The 23,251-nt window shown below is 46.2% G+C and overlaps 1 protein-coding gene across 1 annotated transcript; it reads left to right on the top strand.

Moving 5' to 3' along the window:
- The first annotated feature begins 1,243 nt into the window (after nucleotides 1-1,243).
- LOC311518190 (sulfotransferase 6B1-like) lies at nucleotides 1,244-22,857 on the top strand. The gene is made up of 7 exons (XM_084623755.1): nucleotides 1,244-1,682; nucleotides 5,801-5,916; nucleotides 17,626-17,715; nucleotides 18,472-18,598; nucleotides 21,257-21,351; nucleotides 22,054-22,210; nucleotides 22,707-22,857. Exons 1-7 carry the CDS (start codon nucleotides 1,487-1,489, stop codon nucleotides 22,835-22,837), a joined length of 912 nt encoding a protein of 303 aa, XP_084479881.1. The 5' UTR covers nucleotides 1,244-1,486; the 3' UTR covers nucleotides 22,838-22,857.
- The last annotated feature ends 394 nt before the right edge of the window (nucleotides 22,858-23,251 follow it).

Raw genomic sequence — 23,251 nt, 5'->3', positions numbered from 1 at the left:
TGTAAAACTTGTTTTACTGTTGTTTTACTGTTGACTCTTCTCTTCTCTTCTTCTTCTTTTAAATTTTTATTTTTCTTCTAACCATTTCTGACTTTTATGCCTCATTACTTGAACTCACTTAAAATACATCTCTTTGTAGTTAATAAACTTGTTTTACTGTTGACTCTTCTCACAGGATTCTGTGAGTGGCCCAGGTAGGAGCTGCTACAGCAAGGCGTCATATGGCACCCAAAATGGCAGGGCAGGGATGACACAACCCCCACTAGTCTGGATTGTGCCATGGTATATCACAACTGGACATAGTAAAATTGATTTCTGACCTGTATCTGCAGTGTGGTGTCTCTGAAGAATACTGGTGAAGGGGCTTGATTGGATTCTGTTGAGTCCGCTGTGGACAGTGACAGATTCTTTTGTGGAAGGTTAATACACCTCTACCTTGATATAATGCGACCCGATATAACACGAATTCGGATATAACGCGGTAAAGCAGTGCCTTGGGGGGGTGGGGCTGCGTGCTCCGGTGGATCAAAGCAAGTTCGATATAACACGGTTTCACCCGTAACGCGGTAAGATTTTTTGGCTCCCAAGCACAGAGTTATATCGGGATAGAGGTGTATTAGATACTGGGGTATCCAGCCTTTACAGTGAAGGCTGTCTTTTTGGTTTTACCTAAAACCCTAACTTGGCTATCAGTATTAGGCTTAGACGAAAAAGTTAGAGACAATCTTTACTCTGAAGAGATCCCAGTCTCTCTGTTTTAAAACCACTGTAAGCCTGAGAAGCAGTTAACCCATCTCCCTTTAGTCCTCTCTCTTTCCTGTCATTGTGGCGACTCATCCAGTTTTACAACTTCTAGTTCGCACACAAACAGCAGCATGATTCTACATCAGCAACTCCCCAGGGTGCTTAACAGATACCTTTACCTTCGGTAAAAAGAACAGGAGTACTTGAACTACAGCTTATGCTCAAAATAAAAGCTTATGCTCAAAGAAATTTGTTAGTCTCTAAGGTGCCACAAGTCCTCCTGTTCTTTTTGTGAATACAGACTAACACGGCTGCTACTCTGAAATCTGTCTTTACCTTTGGTGGAAACTTAACAGCCAGTGGGTTAGGTGGAAGAGTATTCCATTCCACATGGAGGCTGAGGGGCTGAACAAGCACAATTTGTTTCTCACCCTTATCCCACCAGAAGTTTCTCCCATTACAATTCATACCAAAGGAAAGCGCAAGTTAAATGTAATGCTCAACACTGGCTGAAATCCATTACAGTTCATGACGAAGAGTTCACACCAGGAGCCTGTAAGTCAACACTTCTTTTAGTTTGGCTTTCCCTTATTGGACAAGAGAAACAGGGTGATGCAGCAGAGAAGCCAGTGAGTTCATATGGAAGAGTTCCTTATCAGCCTCCTCCTCTCTCTCCTCCCAAAGAGGACTAGAGACACGGTTTAAGGGCAGAGTCTGGCAAAAGGCAAAGCAAACTCCAACCATGGCTATGAGCAGCTTTGCTAGGGAAATAGATGCAGTTCTTGATGCAGCTGAAGGGAAAAAACCTGAGGAGCTGCTGATCACGTACAAGGGGGTGCTATACCCTAGTGTGTTGTGTTGCGCTGAGACCTTCCAAGCATTGGACACCATGGAAGTTAGAAAAGATGATGTGTTCCTAGCTGCTTATCCTAAATGCGGTAAGTCTGGATTTTTTTGGTGCAAAATTGAAAGAAAAGTGCTTAGATGTCAAATATATGTGATCATTTTCTAAGAATGCAGAAAAGCACTGAAATTCAAATGCTACATGCAGTAGTAAATCCTCATTTGTCACAGGGAAACAGTGTGCTTGTGAGCCATGTGTTTTCCTCCTCCGTAATTTCAGATGTGTGTTTAATCTAGCAGCGATAGACATGCTGCTGGCTGTAATAACTTAAATACAAAGAATCATGCAAGATTATGGTGAGCTTAAATATACAAGTGTCAGGAAATTTTAAGCTTTTGATTCCTATAGTTGCTGTAATTCTGCCTTTTTGTGCCTATGTAGCATTATACCTTCATATATATGGTGAAGAGATGGGGGTCAGTCCACAGAATTCAGAGCCAGAACAGAATCTGAACTGCCCCGAAACTTTGTTAATAACACACTAATGGCAGGCTTAGAGCTGTACACCGGTATAAAGAGGCACGGACCCCATCACTAGTTTAGAACAGACACAGACAAGACAGTTCAGACACAGGTGGGGGAGGGTGCAGGAGCTCCCGTTTGGAGCTCAGGGTGGGGATGTGGGGGGGTGCAGGAGTCAGGGCATGGGGTGTGGGAGGGTGCAGGAGTCAGGGCAGAGGGCTGGGGTCATGAGGGTGTGAGGGAGGTGCAGGAGACAGGGAAGAGGGCTGGGGGTGTGGGCTGGGGTTGCTCCCAGCTCCCTGCCCTGAGCGGCTCACGGCAGGGGGCTGGAGGGGGTATGCCCCCTTCCATGCCCTTCCCCAAGGCCCTGCCCCCACCTCTTCTCTGCTTCCTCATGCCAGCAAACAGCTTATCAGCAGCAGGGAGAGAGAGTGAGTGGGGGAGGGGGAATGCAGCACACTGGGGGAAGAGGCGGGGGAGGGGGGAGCTGGGCTGCCTGCGAAGCCTGCCCTGCAGCAGCAGGACAGAGCCCCGGGAGAAGGCAGCACCAAGCTTCTGCCCCCATAGGAGAGAGCGGGGAGCAGAGAAGAGCAGCCAGGGCCCCTTCCGAGCGTGGGCCCTTTAAATAGCCACTGGAGCCCCACCGCCGCGACCCCAGGGCTCCAGCAGCCAGGCTCTGGTGGAAATGTAAAGGGCCCAGGGCTCCAGCCGCTGCTGGGAGCCCCAGGCCCTTGAAATTGCCGCCTGGGGAAGCTGGTCCACCCTGGTACAGCGCACGGGCTCTTGCCGGTACGCCGTACCGGGCCGTACCGGCTTACTTGCACCTCTGTATGTAGGGTTCTTATTCAGCCAGAATAACACAAATCAGGAAAATCCATGGCTACATTCTCTTAATGTAGCTTAACAGTCAACTGTAAAGAAACAGGAAAGGCATCCCTCATACCTCCAGAGCTCACTGTCCTGGTTTTCATTAGTAACACCCTGTCTCCGCTTCTTGTGAAAATAAATCAGCCCTTTCCTTTTTTATGAGTCTGAGCTTAACTAGGTTCCTGATTGCCCTTGCTGTGGGAGACACTCCCAGCTGGGATAACAAAACCCATGATGGGATTTAACCTCATGTTCCAACTTGCTGTCCTGCTTGGCAGAATCTCCCCCTCACACACCAGTAGGTTAAGGGTGCAATAGCACCACTTTTGGGGGATACATGTGTCAGGGTTTCCTCCCCACTCTGAACTCTAGGGTACAGACATGGGGACTCGCATGAAAGATCCCCTAAGCTTATTTCTACTAGCTTAGGTTAAAAACTCCCCAGGCACAAATTCTCCCTTGTACCTTGGATTTAAGTAACGTTGCCACCACCAAGTGATTTAACAAAGAACCAGGGAAAAGGACCACTTGGAGTTCCTCTTCCCCCAGCAATCCCCCCAAGCGCTTACACCCCTTTTCCTGGGGAGGCTTGAGAATAATATCCTAACCAATTGGTTACAAAATGATCAAAGACCCAAGCCCCTGGGTCTTGGAACAATGGAAAAATCTGTCAGGTTCTTAAAAGAAGGATTTTATTAAAAAAAAGAAAAAGAAAGGTAAAAATCATCTCTGTAAAATCAGTTTGGAAAATACTTTACAGGGTATTCGGATTCAAAACACAGATGATCTGGGCAAAACCTTAAAGTTACAGAAAACAGGAATAAACCTCCCTCTTAGCACAGGGAAAATTCACAAGAAAAACAAAAGATAAACTAATCCGCCTTGCTTGGTTTACTTCTACCGGTTGCAATATTGGAGGCTTGGATTGGGATGGGTTGGAGAAGATGGATTTCTGTCTAGCCCCTCTCAGTCCCAAGAGAGAACAACCACACAAAACAAAGAGCACAAAGAAAACCTTCCCCCCTCCCAAGATTTGAAAGTATCTCCTTTCCGCATTGGTCCTCTTGGTCAGGTGCCAACCAGGCTATCTGAGCTTCTTAATCCCTTCCAGGTAAGGAGGAATTCTAGGCTACCCGTAGCTGTATGGTTATGACAACATGCCATTCAATACCCTTATCGAAGCTGTTCTTAGCCCAAGACTGATGATTTTTTCAGAACACTTGGTAATATTTAGGCTGGTGTCTGTTTGGCCCAGATCCACAAAGGAATGTAGATGCACAAACTCCAGACTTAGGTACCAAAGTCCTAGCTTTAGGCACCATTCCAATTTACAAATCCCCAGTTCAGCTGCTGCCTATGCTATAGACAAACTAAATTTACTCACCACCTCCATTTTTGCTGTAAAAGTCTCCCAGACACCTATGTTTCTTCCTCTGGGCAAATACACTGATGCCTCTGGGAGGCACCCAGATGCCTACCTCACACCTAAGCCCATCATGATCCTCAAGCCAGAGGCAGATAGGCACTGTCCCAGCTATCTCATCTGTAGGGCCTGATCCATTAGGTGTCCTCAGAGGCAGCCTAATTGCACAAAATGACTTGGGGGGGAAGGGGACGGATTATGTTTTTCTAAAAGATATGTTCTAGGAATTCTTTGGGGGATGTTTATGGCCTGTGTTATACAGGAGATCAGACTAGATGATCACAATGATCCCTTCTGGCCTTGGAATCTATGAACCTTTAGCCTAGTGTTTAGGATACTCACCTGGGATGTGGAAGATTCCCAGATGAATTCCTCCTCTTCCTGATGAGAAGAAGGAACTTGAACTCGGCTCTCCCAGACTCATGATAGTACCCTTGCAGGGATCGTGTGATTGTTGGACAAAGGCATTCCTCTCCCAGTAATACTCTTTTTTTGCCACAGATAGTTACTCCTGAGCACAGCCCGTGCTCTACTCTTCCCTGCCAACCCAAAAGGAAGCATATGTGTAGTAACTGAGCTGACTGGGGAATAGAGAAAGAGCAGGTGGCAGTTTGAGGATGTTGCAGGGAAACCTTATCTTCACTTCTCTGTTCTTCAGTCTTGCAGCAAAGATCTCCTCCTCCTACATGAAGGAGATTCTGTGTAGCAACAAGATCTGAGTCACTGCACGGCAATAAAAGACCCACTGCACCAAGTCTCAGAGCCCAGGTCAATTGATTCAGGCTTACAGGACTTGGGACACGGAGCTAAAAATAGCAGTGTAGACATTTGTGCTTGGGCTGGAGCCTGGGCTCTGACACCTTCTTCCCCCACTGTGGGATTTCAAAGCCCAGGCTCCCCTGAACCCAGATGTCTACACTGCTATTTTTAGTACCACGAGCCTGACTCAGTTGACCCAGGCTGTGAGATTCAGTTGACCCAGGCTATTGGTGCCATGGGTTTTTTATTGCAGTGTAGGCATATCCTTACACTGTGTTCACAAGCTGTACATAGCAGAAGCAGCAGCCTTAAAGTGCTTACAAGGGTTGCCATTATATACACATAGGCAATGTAAATAAAGTACAGTTGTGCGGGGGATATATAACTTAACTTGTAATTGCCAAAGCACAGGATTTCAGTCTCGCCCCCAATGTTGCATTAAAGAGACACACTCAATGTAAAAATCACACTTCTGTCTGAAAATTGTGTACCTACAACTGTTACAAGCTATATAATGGAACACCTACAAGTTATATGAAGGACTAGTATACTGACTCTTTAGAAAGTTATGCTAGATATTTAACAGGCTACAGTTCTGAAATTCCTGCTTGGCTCCTTCTAACAGTTATTTTATGTTTCAGGAACTAATTGGATTGAACACATTTTAAATGACTTGACATCCGCAGTTCTAAGGAAGGAGGTACCACAAATAAAGCATTTACAAATTCTTGAATTTGGAGTTCCAGAAAAATTTCAGGTCAGCATGGACTAATTCAGGAAGTTTATTTTTAGCATCTAGTATTTTTTTAAATGTCTATATTTTACAGTATCTCATATAAGTACAAAACACTTTACAGAGTGGGTATACACTTCCATATCAAGTAATTTGAAGTTAATTCTCTCAATTACTTTTTGTATGTGGGAACATGTTATAAAAGATTAAAACACGGGCAAACAAGTGTGATTTGAAATGAAATTGACTTTTGTGTACTTGTAAGCAGTGTCAGGATGGGCTCCACCCTGACATCTGGTGGTGAGGTGTGGCAAGTTGTGGAAAAGAACTTCAGGGGCCAATCTCATTTGCATAGGCACACCCACCACACCTAGAATGAGACCATAGCTGCCCAAATGGTCACTTTGGCTGCTGTGGGATCCCCAGTGTCTCTGTTATTGGGGCAGGAAGAATAAATTGTTATTACCCTGATTATGGGATTCATCTCCGGCTAAGAGAACGACGGGAACATCCCCCAAGTTACTCCCAGCTGATAAAAGAGGTCCGAGAGGGGGAAGAAAGGCAGGCTGCCAGTGAGTTTTGGGAAGCCCAAACATCGGAGCCAGCCAGCACAACACCACTGCAAACGGCCAGTGTACTGATGGTGAGCACCAGAGAGGAACTTGCCCAACAAATGCAGGTCCTGACGGAACGGATAGCTGAGCTGCAAAGTACCGTTGACCGAGTTAAGACTTCCAGGAATAAGAAGCCTCAAACTGTGGCGATTGAGAAGCCCGCACTTAGAGCCACCATCCCCCCCAGGCGAAGGGGGAAAGGTCAATTCTTCTGCTACCGATGTGGTCAGGATGGACACAGTGCTGCCAAGTGCCGTAATGAAGAAAACCCCTCCTTAGTGTATGGAAAGCTGAGGATCAGTTGGGAGAGATCCGGTAGCTGCCAGAGGGTCTGGGGACGGGGACCCCCCAGGTCTGCAGGATTTGAAGATTCCCCCAGAAAAGACTGTCCAGCTGGGATCCCTGCAGGACTGATAGGGCCTCGAGCAGAGGTCATGGTGAGGATCGAAGGGGTGGAGTGTAAAGCAGTGCTTGACACTGGATCTCAAGTGACTATTATATTTCAGTCATTCTACCAACAGATGCTTAGGCACCTGCCTATACAGCCACTGACTGGCCTTGGCCTGTGTGGCCTCAGCATGGATGAATACCCCTACCAAGGGTATGTCATAGTGCACCTGGAATTCCCAGAGGAGGTTGCTGGGGTGAGAGAAGAGGTAGACACAGCTGCCTTAATATGCCCTGACCCTAAAGGGACCTCTGATGTGTCTGTGCTGATAGGGACCAACTCCAGTCTCTTCAAGGTACTCGCGGATTACTGCAGAAGGCGGGCTGGGGACCAATACCTGAATACCCTGATGATCCATACGCTTTGTGCTGAAGCCTATAGGAAAATTGAGAGCGCTAAAAGGGACACATCTGAGCTACCGCTTGGGGCACTGAAGTACGCGGGCACAACCCCCTTAGTAGTGCCTGCAAGGACGGAGCAAGAAGTGCTTGTCATGAGTACCTGTCTGAAAGGCAGTAAAGGGACGTTAGCAATGATAGAGCAGCCGATGGGAGGAGAGCTCCCTGAAGGAGTGCTGGTCCCCAGTGGAGTCATAACCCTACCTGCTGAAGCCCAGGAAAGGGTGACTATACTGATTGCTAATGAAACGAGTCATGATATTTTTGTGAAGCAAGGACAAAAGATAGCAGACCTCTTTGAGCCTGAGTCGATTGTAAAACCCCAGTGTGAAACTCAAGTTCCGACAATAGACCCAGCAAAGTTTGACTTTGGAGATTCACCAGTGTCCGAGGACTGGAAAGATCGCCTGAGGAAGAAACTTTGTGAAAGATCCAAGGTGTTCTCACTGCATGAGTGGGATGTGGGATGTGCAAAAGGAGTAGAGCACAATATCAGACTACATGACTCTCAACCTTTCAGGGAGAGATCTAGGAAGATTGCTCTCTCTGAGATGGAAGATGTGCGACATCATCTTCAGGAGCTGGCTGCGAATGGCATCATTACAGAGTCCCGCAGCCCATACGCCTCACCCATTGTGGTAGTCCGCAAAAAGAATGGGAAAATCCGGATGTGTATTGACTACCGCACCCTAAACAGCCGTACTGTGGTCGACCAGTACACTATGCCTCGAGTGCAAGACGCCTTAGACTGTTTGCTGGGAAGCCAGTGGTTCTCTGTGTTGGATCTTCGAAGTGGATACTACCAGATCCCTCTGGGAGAAGAAGATAAGGAGAAGACAGCCTTCATCTGCCCATTAGGGTTTTATCAGTTCGAACGCATGCCCCAAGGGATTTCTGGAGCACCTGCCACTTTTCAACGTCTCATGGAGAAAGTTGTGGGAGACATGAATTTACTGCAAGTGTTAGTTTATTTGGATGACCTGATTGTGTTTGGAAGAACCTTAGAGGAGCATGAAGAAAGACTTCTTAAAGTGCTTGATAGGTTGGAGGATTATGGTCTGAAGCTTTCAATTGACAAATGCCAGTTCTGCAGAACCTCAGTGAAGTATGTGGGTCACATTGTGTCCCAAGAAGGTGTGAGTACTGATCCTGATAAAATAGAAGCACTCACTACATGGCCACGTCCAAGTAACTACAGAGAACTCAAGACCTTCCTTGGATTTAGTGGCTACTACCGCAGATTTGTGAAAAACTATGCTACGATTGTAAAGCCTCTGAATGATCTTACCAGGGGACATCAGTCCAGCAAGAACAAATCTAAGTCCAAGAATAAGGGGAGGTCCCCAAAGCCTCCTGTGCAGAGACACAATGGCCCCTTTGCACCATTTGGGCCACGGTGGGATGAGAGATGTGAAAGGGCTTTTCGAGAAATCATTACTTGCCTAACTCATGCTCCAGTCCTAGTTTTTGCTGACCCAAGCAAACCATTTATCCTGCATACTGATGCCAGTTTGGAGGGTCTGGGAGCAGTCCTGTACCAGGAAGTGGAAGGCAAATGTAAACCTGTAGCCTTTGCCAGCCGAGGATTGTCTGATTGTGAAACTCGCTATCCCACCCACAAGCTGGAGTTTTTAGCCTTGAAATGGGCCATCACTGAGAAATTTCGAGACTACTTGTATGGTGCTCAGTTCCAGGTGTGGACAGACAACAATCCACTGACTTATGTGTTAACAAGTGCTAAGCTGGATGCTACAGGGCAGAGATGGGTGGCCGCCTTGGCTAGCTATGAGTTCAGCATTCAGTACCGATCAGGGAGAAGCAATGTAGATGCAGATGCATTGTCCAGGCGTCCGCAGGCTCCAGAAGTTGCTGTGATACCCACAGATGGAGTGAGAGCTATTTGCAGTGTGAGTCGCCGAGGGCCAGAGGCCCGTGAAGGCTTTCAGGGATGTGTTGCAGAAGCTTTGGGCCTGCCCCCTGAATGCATGCCTTCTGCTTCGGTGAACTATATTGCATTAGACCAATCTCCTTTGCCCATGCTCAATGCGGCTGACTGGCAAGAAGCCCAGCGGCAAGATATTGACATTCGTGATACACTACTTGCCAAAAGGGAGGGGCGAAGCCCAGCTGCGGTTGTCCCACCTAACCCGGAGGGTAAACTACTATTGAGAGAATGGACCAAACTAAAACTGATTCAGGGAGTGCTACACCGAATGACCACTGACCCTTTACAAAAACAACGAGCACAACTAGTACTGCCAAAAAAGTACAGAGCCCTGGCCATGAGGGCCCTGCATGATGACTTTGGGCATTTAGGGATGGAGAGGACCCTGGAACTTATTCGTAGTAGGTTCTATTGGCCCCGAATGGCTGAAGATGTTCGCAGGAAATGTGAGACTTGCGCTCGATGTGTTCAAAGGAAAACTCTGCCCACGAGGGCTGCATATCTCAAGAACATCACCAGCAACAAACCTTTGGAGTTGGTATGCATTGATTTCTTGTCTGTAGAGGTAGACAAGAGGAATGTTGGAAACATTCTAGTAGTGACTGACCATTTTACACGGTATGCACAAGCATATCCCACACGTGATCAGAGGGCCACCACCGTTGCTCGAGTATTGTGGGACAAATATTTCTCAGTCTATGGATTCCCGGCTCGGATACACTCTGATCAGGGGCGGGATTTTGAGAGTCACCTTCTGAAGGAGGTGCTGAAGATAGCAGGAATTAAAAAGTCTAGGACAACGCCTTATCACCCCCAAGGTGATCCTCAGCCAGAGAGGTTCAATCGAACCCTATTAGATATGTTGGGAACTTTGCGACCAGAGCAGAAGGCAACCTGGAGCCAGCATGTCGCATTTCTGGTGCATGCCTACAATGCCACAAAGAACGATGCTACGGGAGTCACCCCATATCTCTTGATGTTTGGGTGAGAACCAAGATTACCCATAGACTTGTGCTTTGGTGTATCAGAGGATGGAGATAGCTATGAAACTCATCAGCAATATGTATCCCGACTAAGAGAAAAGCTGCGGGATGCTTATCGCTTAGCTACCGCTGCGGCTCGGAAGAACGCAGACCGCAACAAACATCGATATGATGCTAGAGTGCGTTCGCAGGAGCTCCAGCCGGGGGACAGAGTCCTGCTGCGAAATTTGGGTATTGCTGGCAAACACAAGATAGCTGACAGATGGAAGGCAATACCTTACCTGGTGATGGAAAAGCTGGGAGATCTGCCGGTCTACAAGATCAAACCTGAAGACGGTCCAGGGCAAATAAAGACGGTGCATAGAAACCTTTTGCTCCCTGTGGGGGAATTGGTAAGCACCCCTTGTGAGATGGGCCACGGCAGGGCCGCCGGGCAGAACAGAGGTGCTAGACCAAAGCCGCCATCCAACACAGACAGTGGGCCCCCTGCAGCTAACTTACCCCTATTCTGCACATCTGAGAGTGAGTCTGAGGAGGAAGACACCACCCTGGTGTATCCTGGGATGGAGACAAGATTTCAGTCTCGATCAGCTGAACCAAACGAGAGTTTTCCCTCTTCCGCCCTAAACCCAATGGCGGAACTATTTAGGCCCCTTTCTGATACCCCGGTGCTGCTGATGAGACCCCCCTGTGATGACACACACAGGTTATTGGACAATGGGGACAGACAGGTAGAGGATGTCCTGGGCACCTTGGACCCTCCAGCGTTAGAACTAGGAGTGCAGGGGCCTACACCAGTAGCCGAGGGACCCTCCAGGGAAGCCTCTCCATCCGTCACTCAGGAGGATGTTCCCCCTACTTCGGCAACAGAGATTCTCAATAGATGAGACAGGGTGATAAGACCAGTGAAACGGTTAACTTATGATGCACCTGGGGTGACTAGTGAGGAGCCAATACATTTAGCACACAGGCTTGTGGAAGCTAAAGTGGACTTCCTGAGGCCCTTTGGAGGAAACCAATGAGTTGGTATAAAGGGAGTGTGATTTGTCGGGACGACAAAGTCTCGGCTGGTGGGAGGATGTAAGCAGTGTCAGGATGAGCTCCACCCTGACATCTGGTGGTGAGGTGTGGCAAGTTGTGGAAAAGAACTTCAGGGGCCGATCTCATTTGCATAGGCACACCCACCACACCTAGAATGAGACCATAGCTGCCCAAATGGTCACTTTGGCTGCTGTGGGATCCCCAGTGTCTCTGTTATTGGGGCAGGAAGAATAAATTGTTATTACCCTGATTATGGGAACTGTGCTTGGAACTGTACGTGGCCTTTTGTTATGATGGAGGGATTCACCATCAACTAAGTAGCACTCGCTAGGCAAGGGTCATGGGTTCCAAAACTGTGTGAATGGAGAGAGGCTGGGGACAAGTATTAATACTTGGTGGTATGGGCCCCTTGGTGAGGGCCTTACATGCTGATTGCACGTCCTCCTCTCTCCACTGTGGAATATCAGAGCTAATTTTGATTTCATTAGAAGTCTAGTTATAGGCTGCTGAGCTCACTTTGGGCTGACAGTGCACCAGCACTGGGGCTCCCCTACTATAAGCTGAATTCACCTAAGAGCTGAAATCACTGAGTGTTGTGTTAAGTAGTGGGGGAGCCTGAAGATATATTGTGGAGCAGTTTGCACTGAGTGTTGTGTTAAGTAGTGGGGGAGCCTGAAGATATATTGTGGAGCAGTTTGCGGGACGGCTGGTGAAGCAGTTCGACGCGGAGCAGTGTGTGGATGGCAGGAGCTGCTTGTGGGCCGTGGAGCTGAGCGAAGGAGTTCGTGGGGCGGCTGGCGGAGCGGAGCGCAGCTGAGCGAAGGAGTTCGTGGGGCGGCTGGCGGAGCGGAGCGCAGCTGAGCGAAGGAGTTTGTGGGGCGGCTGGCGGAGTGGAGCGCCGCTATGGAGCTATGGGGCGGTCAGCTTCAGATCACATAAGGTGCCTCTTACCCCCGTCCCATTTCCACCCAGGTTGGGAGGTAAAGCTCTGCAGATAAACTTTCGAACTCTGGGGCTGCCCTGACCAGGGACAGAGACTTTTGGGGCATTGGACTTTTGGGACTTTGGGTGATTTGGGGTTGCTGGACTCAAGAACCAAAGGGAAAAGGGCATGCCCCAATTTGCCTGGGGTGGGGTTGTTTTTGCTCATGGGTTGTGTTATGAATCCGGTTGGTGGTGTTTCCCCAACATAATGCCACATTGTTTCTCTCTGTTATTAAAAGACTTTTGCTACACTCAGACTATGTGCTTGCGAGAGGGGAAGTATTGCCTCTTGGAGGCACCCAGCGGGGGTGGTATATATTTGTCCCAGGTCACTGGGTGGGGGCTCGAGCCGGTTTGCATTGTGTTATTGGAATGGAACCCCTAGATATTGAACCCGGCCCTTGTTGCTGCCAACTCTGACGGGCAGAAGGGTAACATACTAAAAGAACAGAAATTAATTTTAACTCTAATCTGGACCTCCTACTGCTGTATTAGTATTTCCAATCCTTAGTGTCAATTTTGAGTGCAATATTTTAAAAATCTTTTGAGAAGAAAAGGTTAATGAAGTCATTAGCTGATTATTTCTGATTTCTATCCATCCTAGTTTAAGGTGTGACTTTTCCAAAGTGAAGTCGAGCCTATGCCTAAGGGCTTGGCTACACTTGCAGATGCAGAGTGCTGGGAGTTAAACCGGCCTTTGGAGACCGCAGCAGGGAAAACGCTGCCGTGTGTTTACACAATCAGCTGCAAGCCCAGTGGTGTGGCCACATTAGTAGCTCTTGCAACGCCACCGAGAGCAGTGCATTGTGGTAGCTATCCCAATGTGTCAGTGGCTGCAGCGTGCTTTTCAAATGGAGGAGGGGGTGGAGTGGAGTGTGACACTTGTGTTGTGTGTATGTCGGGGGAGAGACAGTGTGTTTTGGGGGGCAGTGTGTGTCAGCATGCTGTCCTGTAAGTTCAGATGGCAGCAGACCCCCCCACCCCCCACCTCTTTCTCACACACACGTGCCTGGGCAGCAGTGGCATTCCACAGTAATGGTTTGCTTTGTGTCCCGGAGAAGATAAACATGCCGGCTGTCAGAAATGGAGCTTTGAAAGGGGATATCCGCTTGCCTGCAGCCATTACAAGCTACATACCACACAGACTATGCTGACAGCTTGTGCCACACCCTCTCAAAGAAACTGCGGAACCACCTGATCAACATCCTCTAAAGCAAACAGGGAAAGATTAAGAATGAGCTCTCAAAACTGGATACTCTCATAAAAAACCAACCTTCCAGAGTTCAAAACAATGAGAAGAGTGGCCACTTGACTTCAGGGGATTATGAGATGTTTCCGGAGGCCAATCCCCGTGCAGTAATGCAACACGTCTCTCAGCAAGCTTTATGCTTCTCGTGGAGGTGGATTGCCAGGAGCGCTCCAGCTGCAGAGTCCAGGCGCTCTAAGTGCCTTGCCAGTGTGGACACCCAGGGCCGTCCCTACCCATAAGCAACGTACGCAGCTGCTTAGGGCACCAGCAGATTTGGGGCACTAAATTTCCTGGTGACCTAAGCAGCTGCGTGCTGCTCCAGGCCCTGCTCCGCCTCTTCTCCATGGCCTCCTCCTCTGCTCCGCCTGGCTTCTTCCCACTCCTGCTCTGCCCCAGCCCCGCCCCCACTCCACCCCTTCCCCAAAGCCCCTGCCCCTGCTCCACCCCAGCCCCGTCCCCACTCCCCTGAGGACTGCAAGGAGTTGGGCCCGCACTTACCAGCGGCAATAAGTAGAGCGACCCGGCCACAGCCTGCTCCGCTCTGCTGGCTCCCAGCCACACTGCCGGTGAGTGCTGCGGGGCTGTTCCCCCCCCGGGCCCCAAGGCTGGGAGCCCAGGGAGCAGAGCAGAGTGGGCTGGGGCAGGGTCACTCCACTTCCCGCCACCCCATAAGTGTGGGGTCGGGCCTGACTGCCCTGTACTCACCGGGTGGCAGGAAGTGGAGTGATCCGACCCCAGCCTGCTCTGCTCCGCCGGTGAGGGCTGGTGGGTAGTTTCTCCCTGCAGAGGCCTGGGGCCCTACACAGCCCCCCCATGGGGGTGAGGGGGGCCTGCGTAGGGCACCAAAATGGCTAGGGATGGCCCTGTGGACACCTCAGAAGTTAGGATGCCTGGGGCCGATATAATGCACTCTAACTTGCAAGTGTAGCCAAGCCCTACGTCTTTGCAAGGTCAGGGGAATGTGTGACTCTAACAGTGTATATGGCTGTGTGTGTGTCTATATGTTATAATTGCAAACGATGAGTAGTAACACCTGATGGACTGTTACTTTTCTTTATGTGGTTTTATAAGTAATGCACAAGATTGGGAGTCAGAGTTAGGAGACCTGTGTCTGGCTTCAGGCGAGACATTTCATCTCTCCTCTTCAGTTGCCTCATTTGTAAAACAGAGATATTATTTATTTTTGTCACAGAGGTGCTGTGAGACTTAATTAATTACCGTTTGAAACTATTTAGGAACCTCAGTTAAGAGATCATATGGACTGACAGCAATGGAGCAAAACCTGGGTAAAATCTGAGACAGTGTTGCAGGACTAAGGGTACGTCTATGCTGGCAGAGTTACTGTGCCGGCAGTTTCAGCGCCACTTAGAGAGCATTGACGAGAAACTGCTGTTGTGTGTTCACACCGTCAGCTGCTTGCGTAACAGTGTGTTCACACTTGTGGTACTTGCAGTGGTATTCGGAGTGGTGCACTCTGGGCAGCTATCCCACAGAGCATCTCTTCTTCTACTAAGAGTTGTGGGAAGGCGGAGGGGGTTGCGGGGCATCCTGGGTCCTCTCCCAATGCCTTGTGATGCATTGCTTCGCATCCCAGCAATCCCTGTGCTTCTGTCTGCATTTGGCGCCATCTTTCAAAGGTTTGTGTACTGCGTGCCCTGCCTCTTCGGTCTGCAGGAATGGATCCCGCACTGTGGACCAATATGCTGCTCGCTCTGACCAACACGTCATGAGCGGCAGTGGAGTTATTCCTTAAACTACAAAGGCAAGAGGAGTCTGACATTGATCTCACCACGCGTAGTAACCATGACACGAGATTGCTTGTGGCATTCACGGAGGTGCTGACCACAGTGGAATGCTGCTTTTGGGCTCGGGAAACAAGCACTGAGGGGTGGGATCATCCTGCACGTTTCAGATGATGAGCAGTGGCAGCAGAACTTTCGGTTGAGGAAAGCCACATTCTTGGGACTGTGTGATGAACTCACACCAGCCCTGTGGTGCAAGGATACAAGAATGAGCGCTGCCCTGCTGTTGGAGAAGCGCGTGGCGAGTGCACTGTGTAAGTCGGCTATTCCAGACTGCTACCAATTGGTCACTAACCAGTTCAGAGTTGGAAAGTCAACAGTTGGACTCAGGTTGACAGAAGTGTGCAGGGCCATTAACCACATCCTGCTCCACAAGACTGTGACTCTGGGCAACATGCATAACATTGTGGATGGCTTTGCACAAATGGACTTCCCTAACTGCGGAGGGGCGACAGATGGCACGCATATTCCAATTCTGGCACAAGACCAACTAGCCACTGAGTACATTTATCGGAAGGGGTATTTCTCTATGGTTCTTCAGGTGCTTGTGGATCACCGTGGGTGTTTCACGGACGTTAACGCATGACATATACACCTTTCGGAACACTGGCCTATTCAGGAAGCTGCAAGCAGGGACTTTATCCCCAGACCAGAAGATCACCGTAGGGGAAGTCAAAATGCCCACTGTGATCCTGGGAGACCCCGCCTACCCCTTAATGCTGTGGCCTATGAAGCCATACATGGGACACCTGGACAGCAGCAAGGAGCGGTTCAACAACAGGCTGAGCAAGTGCAGAATGACTGTTAGGTATGCTTTTGGCCATTTAAAGGCCCGCTGGCGCTGCCTCTATGGGAGGCTGTACCTCGCTGATGACAATATTCCTATGCTTATAGCTGCGTGCTGTACACGCTATAGTATTTGTGAAGGGAAGGGTGAAAGCTTGACACAGGGCTGGACCACTAAGGCTCAGTGCCTGGAGGCTGAATTTGAACAGTCAGAGACCAGGGCTATTAGAGGGGCGCAGCATGGGTCCATAGGATCAGGGATGCCTTGAGGGAGCAATTTGAAGCTGAAAGCCACTAAGATTTGTTGCTATGCTCAGGAGTGCAGTTCTTGTAATGCCAGGAGGTGATTGTGATTGGTGCAGACGATGCACTATGAAAGTGTAAGGAAACTGCCTGTTCCTTTGTGGGGCTCTCTTTGCTTTCAATTAATGGAATAAAGATTGCTTTCACACCAAAACAATTATCTTATTAAAAAACAACCGGAGGAGAGAGACAAAAAAACACATCAGCACTGTGGGGGCTGGGGGAAGGGAGGGTCCCAGGATTGTTAAAGATTTGGGTATGTCCAGGTATCATATCCAACCTTCTCCTTTGGAGTACAGTGCAGCGGGTACTGTACTTCAATAGGGCTAAACTGCAGAGGGACGAGTGTTGAGTGCAGTAAAACCACCTTGTAAAGTAAAGTAAAACACGCAAGCCTGTGCCTAATACAGTAAGAAAGTGATTACAGATGAAATCTCACTCTCAGAGATGTTCCAGTAAGCTTCTTTTACAGACTAGTCTCTTTCTAGTCTGGATCCAGCAATCACTCACCCCTGCTATTGTTACCTTCCTTTGCTCCAGTTTCTTTCAGGTATCCTTTGGGGGTGGAGGGCTATCTCTTGAGCCAGCTGAAGACAAAATGGAGGGGTTGAAATAGACTTTCTCTTGTGGGTGGACACCCCCTCCCCGATATAGAAACCAGCTACAAAATGGAGTTTTGGAGTCACATGGGCAAGTCACATGTCCATGCATGACTCAGAGCTTACAGGTGGCAGCCATTGTTCACATGCTACCTTCAACATCCTCAGGTAGACTTCTTATGTGGATTGAAGTCTTCCAAGAACCATTGTCTGTTAAGTGTTTCTTGACTGGGCACTTAACTTGCAAATTCCTTTCTAAAGAAGCTGACCAAATGTCTTACTAAGGCGACTTACAATCAAACAAGTACACAGCCAACATTCATAACTTCGAGAACAAAAACGATACATGCATACAAATAGGATGAATATATTCAGTAGATCATAATCTTTGCAGAGATATGTTACATGGCCTATTTAGCATAAAACATGTTCTAGTTATGTCATATTTACTTTCATAAGCATATTTCCATAAAACATTATGGGGTGCAATGTCACATACACATATTATAAATTGTCAACATATTCGAGGTAGATATGTTGTGATTCCTTTTTTTTCACATATACTTTTTGTTTTGATTTAGAAAATAAAAAGTTTACCTTCGCCACGTCTTTTTATCACATATCTCCATTGTGATAATATTCCCAAGGCTGTTTTGGGGAGTAACGCAAAGGTAAGTGAGCATTTTAATATTTGATATTATTCACTTTCCAAGCAACTCCCAGTTTTCCTCTGGCAAAAGTTCTCTACAGGATTGCCTGGAAAACAGGAATTCAGTTTCACAAAAAAATTCAAGGTTACAGCATTTGGTTTTGTTCGGCATTGGGATGTAACCAAGAACGGTGGAATTTTTTTTGTGAAAAAACAAATTGAGGAGAGCAAGGACTTGAACCTGGGTCTCTGATGTTCCAAGTTAATGCCGTAACTGTTGGGACTTTGGCTATTCTGGGATGTGTGTGTGTATGCTTCTCTCTCCCTCCCATTTTAACCAGAAATGAATAAATTTCTGGGAAAACTTTTGGCCAGTCAGCATTTTCTGGTGAAAAAACATTTCACTGAAAAAGTCCTGACCAACTCTAGTTCTCTACTTCGCTTTTTCAGATCCCATAATCTGACATCTTTCACTATAAAAGTGGAATTCAGTTTTTACTGGTGGTTGTTTGTAATTCACACAAAGGTCAAATCTTAGATCCCAGCCCTGCAAGGTGAGCTGTATAGGATAGCCCTTATTGCTCCATGGAACCCCCATGAAGTCATAGGGGCTCCAAACAGGTGTAAGGTCTCTCCACACAAATCAATTTGCAGGATTGGGGCCTCACTTTCCAAATTTCAGTTCCTGTAAGAGCTGATACGTTTTTAATGCAGGACCCTTGAGATCAAAGGTTACCTTAAAATACCAAAGACTCATGTGCCTTTGCTGTTTTAAAAGGTACTGGTGTTACTTCGAAATCCAAAAGATGCAGCTGTATCCTATTACCACTTCTACAACAAAAATCCTGGGCTTCCAAATGTCAGCTCCTGGGATGAGTTCTTTCAGAAGTTCATGAGTGGAGAAGGTACAGTTATTAGATCTTTGCTATGTTTCTTCGTGGCGTTTATAAACACTCTAGTACAGTGTTCTCAACTCTTCTTTGGTCTGCAGTCCAAAAAGGGAGTCTGTGATCATCATGTAAAAACTAATCCCAAATGGATTCAAACTAATGATCTGGGTTGGGGAGGGCAGGGGAGCTGGTGCTAAGGAGTCAAAGGTGCTTCACTCTTCTTCAACCCTGAGCAGTGCTCAGCACTCGGAGCATTGCTGTGGAGATATTCAAATGGTCAGGATGGTGCAGTATACAGGGATTCCACTTCATCCCCAGCACACAAAGGGTAAACTCCAGCTTTCCTTTTCTTTCTGGCAGGCATTATCCTTCTTCTGATTTCACATCTTAACAACTAGATTTATGAGTGAGTTTCTCCCCCTTTGTTCTCAGCTACTTTTTTCTCTTGCTTTCATTTGCATCTCAGAGCAGGGGTACACATTTTAGAGCAATTCAAAATAAAGGTTTGGGATAAAATTTTTAAAAATGCCATAGTGACTTAGGAGCCTAACCCTCATTGACTTTCAGTGAGACTTTATCACCTAAAGGCCATATTTTTAAAGTTATATAAGTGCCTAAAGATGCAGATAGATGCCTAGCGAGATTTCAAAAAGCACCTAGGTACTTAATTCCCATAGACTTCAAGCACTTTTGAAAATTCCCCCTGGCACCTATCTGCCCATTATATCGAAATCACTTTTGAAAATGGGATTCAGGTTTTCTAAATCTCTTGGGCACTTTTGAAAATTTGGCTCTTTATTTATAATTGAGCAGAGGTTTGACCTACAACTGAAATAGATAAACCCCTTTCTGTAAACTGAAGAACTCAGTATTAGTCTCACTATCATCTGTTGACAAAGAGCACTATTATGCTGGAAAGAAGAGTATTCCAAAGAGCGTTCATGCTGTCAAAGCAATGGGAGCAGACATGAGTTACAGATTTCCTGTCATGTCAAGAAGCTTCATAGCAATCGGGCTGAAACAGACTCAAGGAAAACGACAGTGAGAGCCACCCAGCATTTCAAGTGAAGTTCTCTTGTAAAGGGGAAAAAGAGACTGTAAAAATGGCATAGTGGATTTTGTACACATCTCTTTATTACTTCCAGATCAGAAGTGCTAGGCTTACAAACAAACAATGTTTTATGTAACTGCCAGCTCCTCAAATTCCATCTGGGATTTGTGAATCAAGTTGGACTCTTTCCTTCTTCAACACCGCTGCCAGTGATAAGGACTCTGCAGGCCAAACTGCACTCTTAGTAACATCTGTACAACCCCACTGGCCTGTCATGCCAATTTAGCAAGCTATTTTGAAGATGATGTTGCACAAAATGGAATAGATTCCAGCTTGTACTCTCCTAACTGTGCTGATTTGGCAGAGTTTAATGCTTTTCACTCCTTTTAAGATGCATTTTATTTCCTAAAGTAAGCAGAGAGGGCACTGTATATACCTAGGAAAACAGACCTGTTTAGTAAGAAGGTGCCTTGTTTTACATACTCATTTTGCAGAGAACAGCACTTTAACAAAATATCAAGCCAAACCCTCTGTCATTACTAGCTACTCTGACACTGAGGTGCATTTCAGGGATTTTGAGAAGTTGCTGACAGTATAATTCAGTGTCTATGTACGATATAAGCAAAGTCTCTTTATTTCACCCCTTTTTTTGTGCAGTTCTGTCAGGAAAGAGACCAGAATTCAGCTGGATCTGTCCGGCTGAGAAATCCCCTGATGTAGGAGAGCTTTCCATGGATGCAAAGCTGGCATTCTTGATTCTTGTACTATTCTGCCGCTATAACTGGCACAGGGGTGGTGTCAAGAGACTAATCTTAATTGGTGAATAGTTCCTTGGGGACTTTGCCACATACCATAGGTTAGAGTAGCCTCTAGGCTGCTTGAAGTTACCGTGGAGCCAGGTCTGAGCTGGGCAGAGAATCAGGGAACCGTAACCATAAACTGCCTTACAGCCCCTGAAGCAAATGGAGGAAATTTAATATAGCAAAGAGTCTGTGCCATATTCTAGTAAACAATTATTGGAAAATAATGTATACTGGTAGAAACTAATTGTTTATATTTTGTAAGGGCCTATCCCTGCAAGCACTTATGCATGTGAGTAAAATTTACTCACATTAATAATCCCACTAAAGTAAAGGAAATTATTCGTATGGTGAGTGTTTGCAGGACCTTAAATCTGTGTTGTTGGGGTTATTTTTTTTTAACTTTGCCATTTCATAAGTGCAATGTTAGCCTGGTTATGTGATAGATTGAATATACACACATGGCTGTGTTACTGATTACTACAAAATGTATTCAAGAATTAATTTGTTGTAAACAGATTTTTTTTAAAACTTGTCATGTAGAAACGGTATAGCTTGATTATGTAAAAATAGTTGGAAGAAGAAAGTGAAAAGTCAAGTCTGGAGTGAATGACTTCCAAAATAACATCTGTCCCCTCCTCCCCCCAAAGAAAAAGAAAAAGGAAAAAAAAAGAACTAAGAACAGAGTACTGAAGGATTAGACGATCTAAGCTCTCCAGGACTCTATGTTGAAGTTAACCTATACATTTCATCTTGGGGCAATTTAAATATTACTTTAAATTATCTTCTGTTTTTGACCTGTCTGCCTTAACTTCATTTTAGTCTGCTGGAGCTCATATTTTGACTATGCTCTTGCCTGGAACAAACACATGGATAAAGAGAATATCATGATCATCACCTATGAAGAAATGAAAGAGGTAAATATGTGTAGAAAGTTAAAAATGGAAAAGACTTATTAGGTCTTGTACTCAGTTCTGATACAGAATTGCTCCCTTCAGTATATTCTCAAGCATCTTGTCCCATCCAGTTTTCATTTTGTCCCAGGCAAAACCTTATTGTGCAGAGAACAGGTATATGATGTTGCAGCCTGTTTTCCCACTGGCTACTAGCCCTTCTATCTTTAGCCCAGCTCCCTCCTCAAGCACGACAGCCTTGATCCTGCAACATTAAGCACGTACATGAGAGTGGTCCCATTGACTTCAGTGAGACCGTTCACGTGCTTAAAGTTAAGCATGTCCATGTTAGCAGTTTGAGGATCTTAAACTGTAAATTCTCTGGGTTAGGTAATGCCAATGCTTATATAGAACAATACTAATTGATGTGGCTAGATAAATGTTATCAGTAGTAATTAATACTAAAATAAAGAGATCCATGCAGAAGATTGAGAGCATTCACTTAACACATTGCCATTTGGGAAGGGAGGCACATTCCAAAATCTTATCAAAAGTAACCACCATTCCTGCAACTTCCTGCTGCTGAACTGAATATATTTCTCTAATGTTCTGCCCTTTGTATGGATGAGAATATTATCAACTACATTCATTTGACAAGATAGAGGGAAAATGTCTGGCATGTTTGCTTTAACTTATACATAACTCTATCGCATTTTTGTTTTTCAGAACTTACCTCAAGGAGTGAAACAAATAGCTGAATTTTTGGGGTTCTCTCTGCCTGAGGAGAAGATTCAGTCTATTGCAGAGAATGCCACCTTTGAATCAATGAGCAATAAATCCCAAGAAACACATGGAAAATTTGGTCCCATCCTTTTCAGAAAAGGTACATTTATACAGAGCGATGATAGGCCTAGAGTTTAGAACAGGTATCCAAATTGGTCAGGGGAGCTAATTAACATTTAAAAGGCTTGATAAGATGCATGACTGTTGTGACCATTTCAGGAGGTCCCAAATGCAGAACTAATGCATTTAATTCATAGCTGATAATGAATTTTCTTCTCCTGAAAAAGGACATCCCTAGCTAGATGATCACTCAGGCACTGAATGCTGTTCTTTCAAAATATGAGCTCTGTGGAAAATACCTTGGTTGTAAAAGGTGCATGCATATATACCTGTAAAATTTAGTGCAAAGGGTTTTCTTTAACCTAAAATTTTAAGAACACCATCCACATTGAAGCCTCATATTGATTTGAAATGTGGCAATAAGTTCAGTCATTCCAACTGTTTGTGTCAGCATTTCATTGTTATCTACCGCTACCTGACAGGTGATCTTATACTTCCAGGAATATTTATGAGTTTATTTCATTGTTCTTTTGCAGGTACTGTTGGAGATTGGAAGAATCTGTTCACTGAAGCTCAAAGCCAAGAAATGGATGCCAAATTTGAAGAATGTTTAGCAGGAACGAAACTGGGAGCCAGGCTAAAATATGATAAATACTGCAAATATTAAATCCTTGAATATCAGAATGACATTAGCATTTACTCAGAAACATCATCTATTTTACTACCTTTTGTTTGAGAACGTAGAGATTAAAATAATTAGCCTTTCACGCAAGAATTTTCACACAAAAAACAACCAAACCCAAGACACAGTAAATAAGGCTAGTGGTCCAAATACTGCCCATCTGTGACTTATTTAGGCTTAGAATCTCCTGTGCATAGTGGCACATGAGGCAACCCACTTTTCCTACTGCTGCCTGTCCAGAACAAGATGTTTGACTCAATTGTAAATTGTCTCCATGATGGCAACAACTTTTGCAATTGTCTTGCAATAGGCCATTTTTTATCTTTCATGCCTTCTCTTCCCTCCGGGTGGAATCCAATAGAATGCTACGACTACACTATGCAGCTTTTAGCAACACGG

This window comes from Lepidochelys olivacea, assembly GCF_965140295.1.
Source record: "Lepidochelys olivacea isolate rLepOli2 genome assembly, chromosome: 3".
NCBI classification, from domain to species: Eukaryota; Metazoa; Chordata; order Testudines; family Cheloniidae; genus Lepidochelys; species Lepidochelys olivacea.
This window is presented reverse-complemented; position numbering and strand designations above follow the sequence as displayed.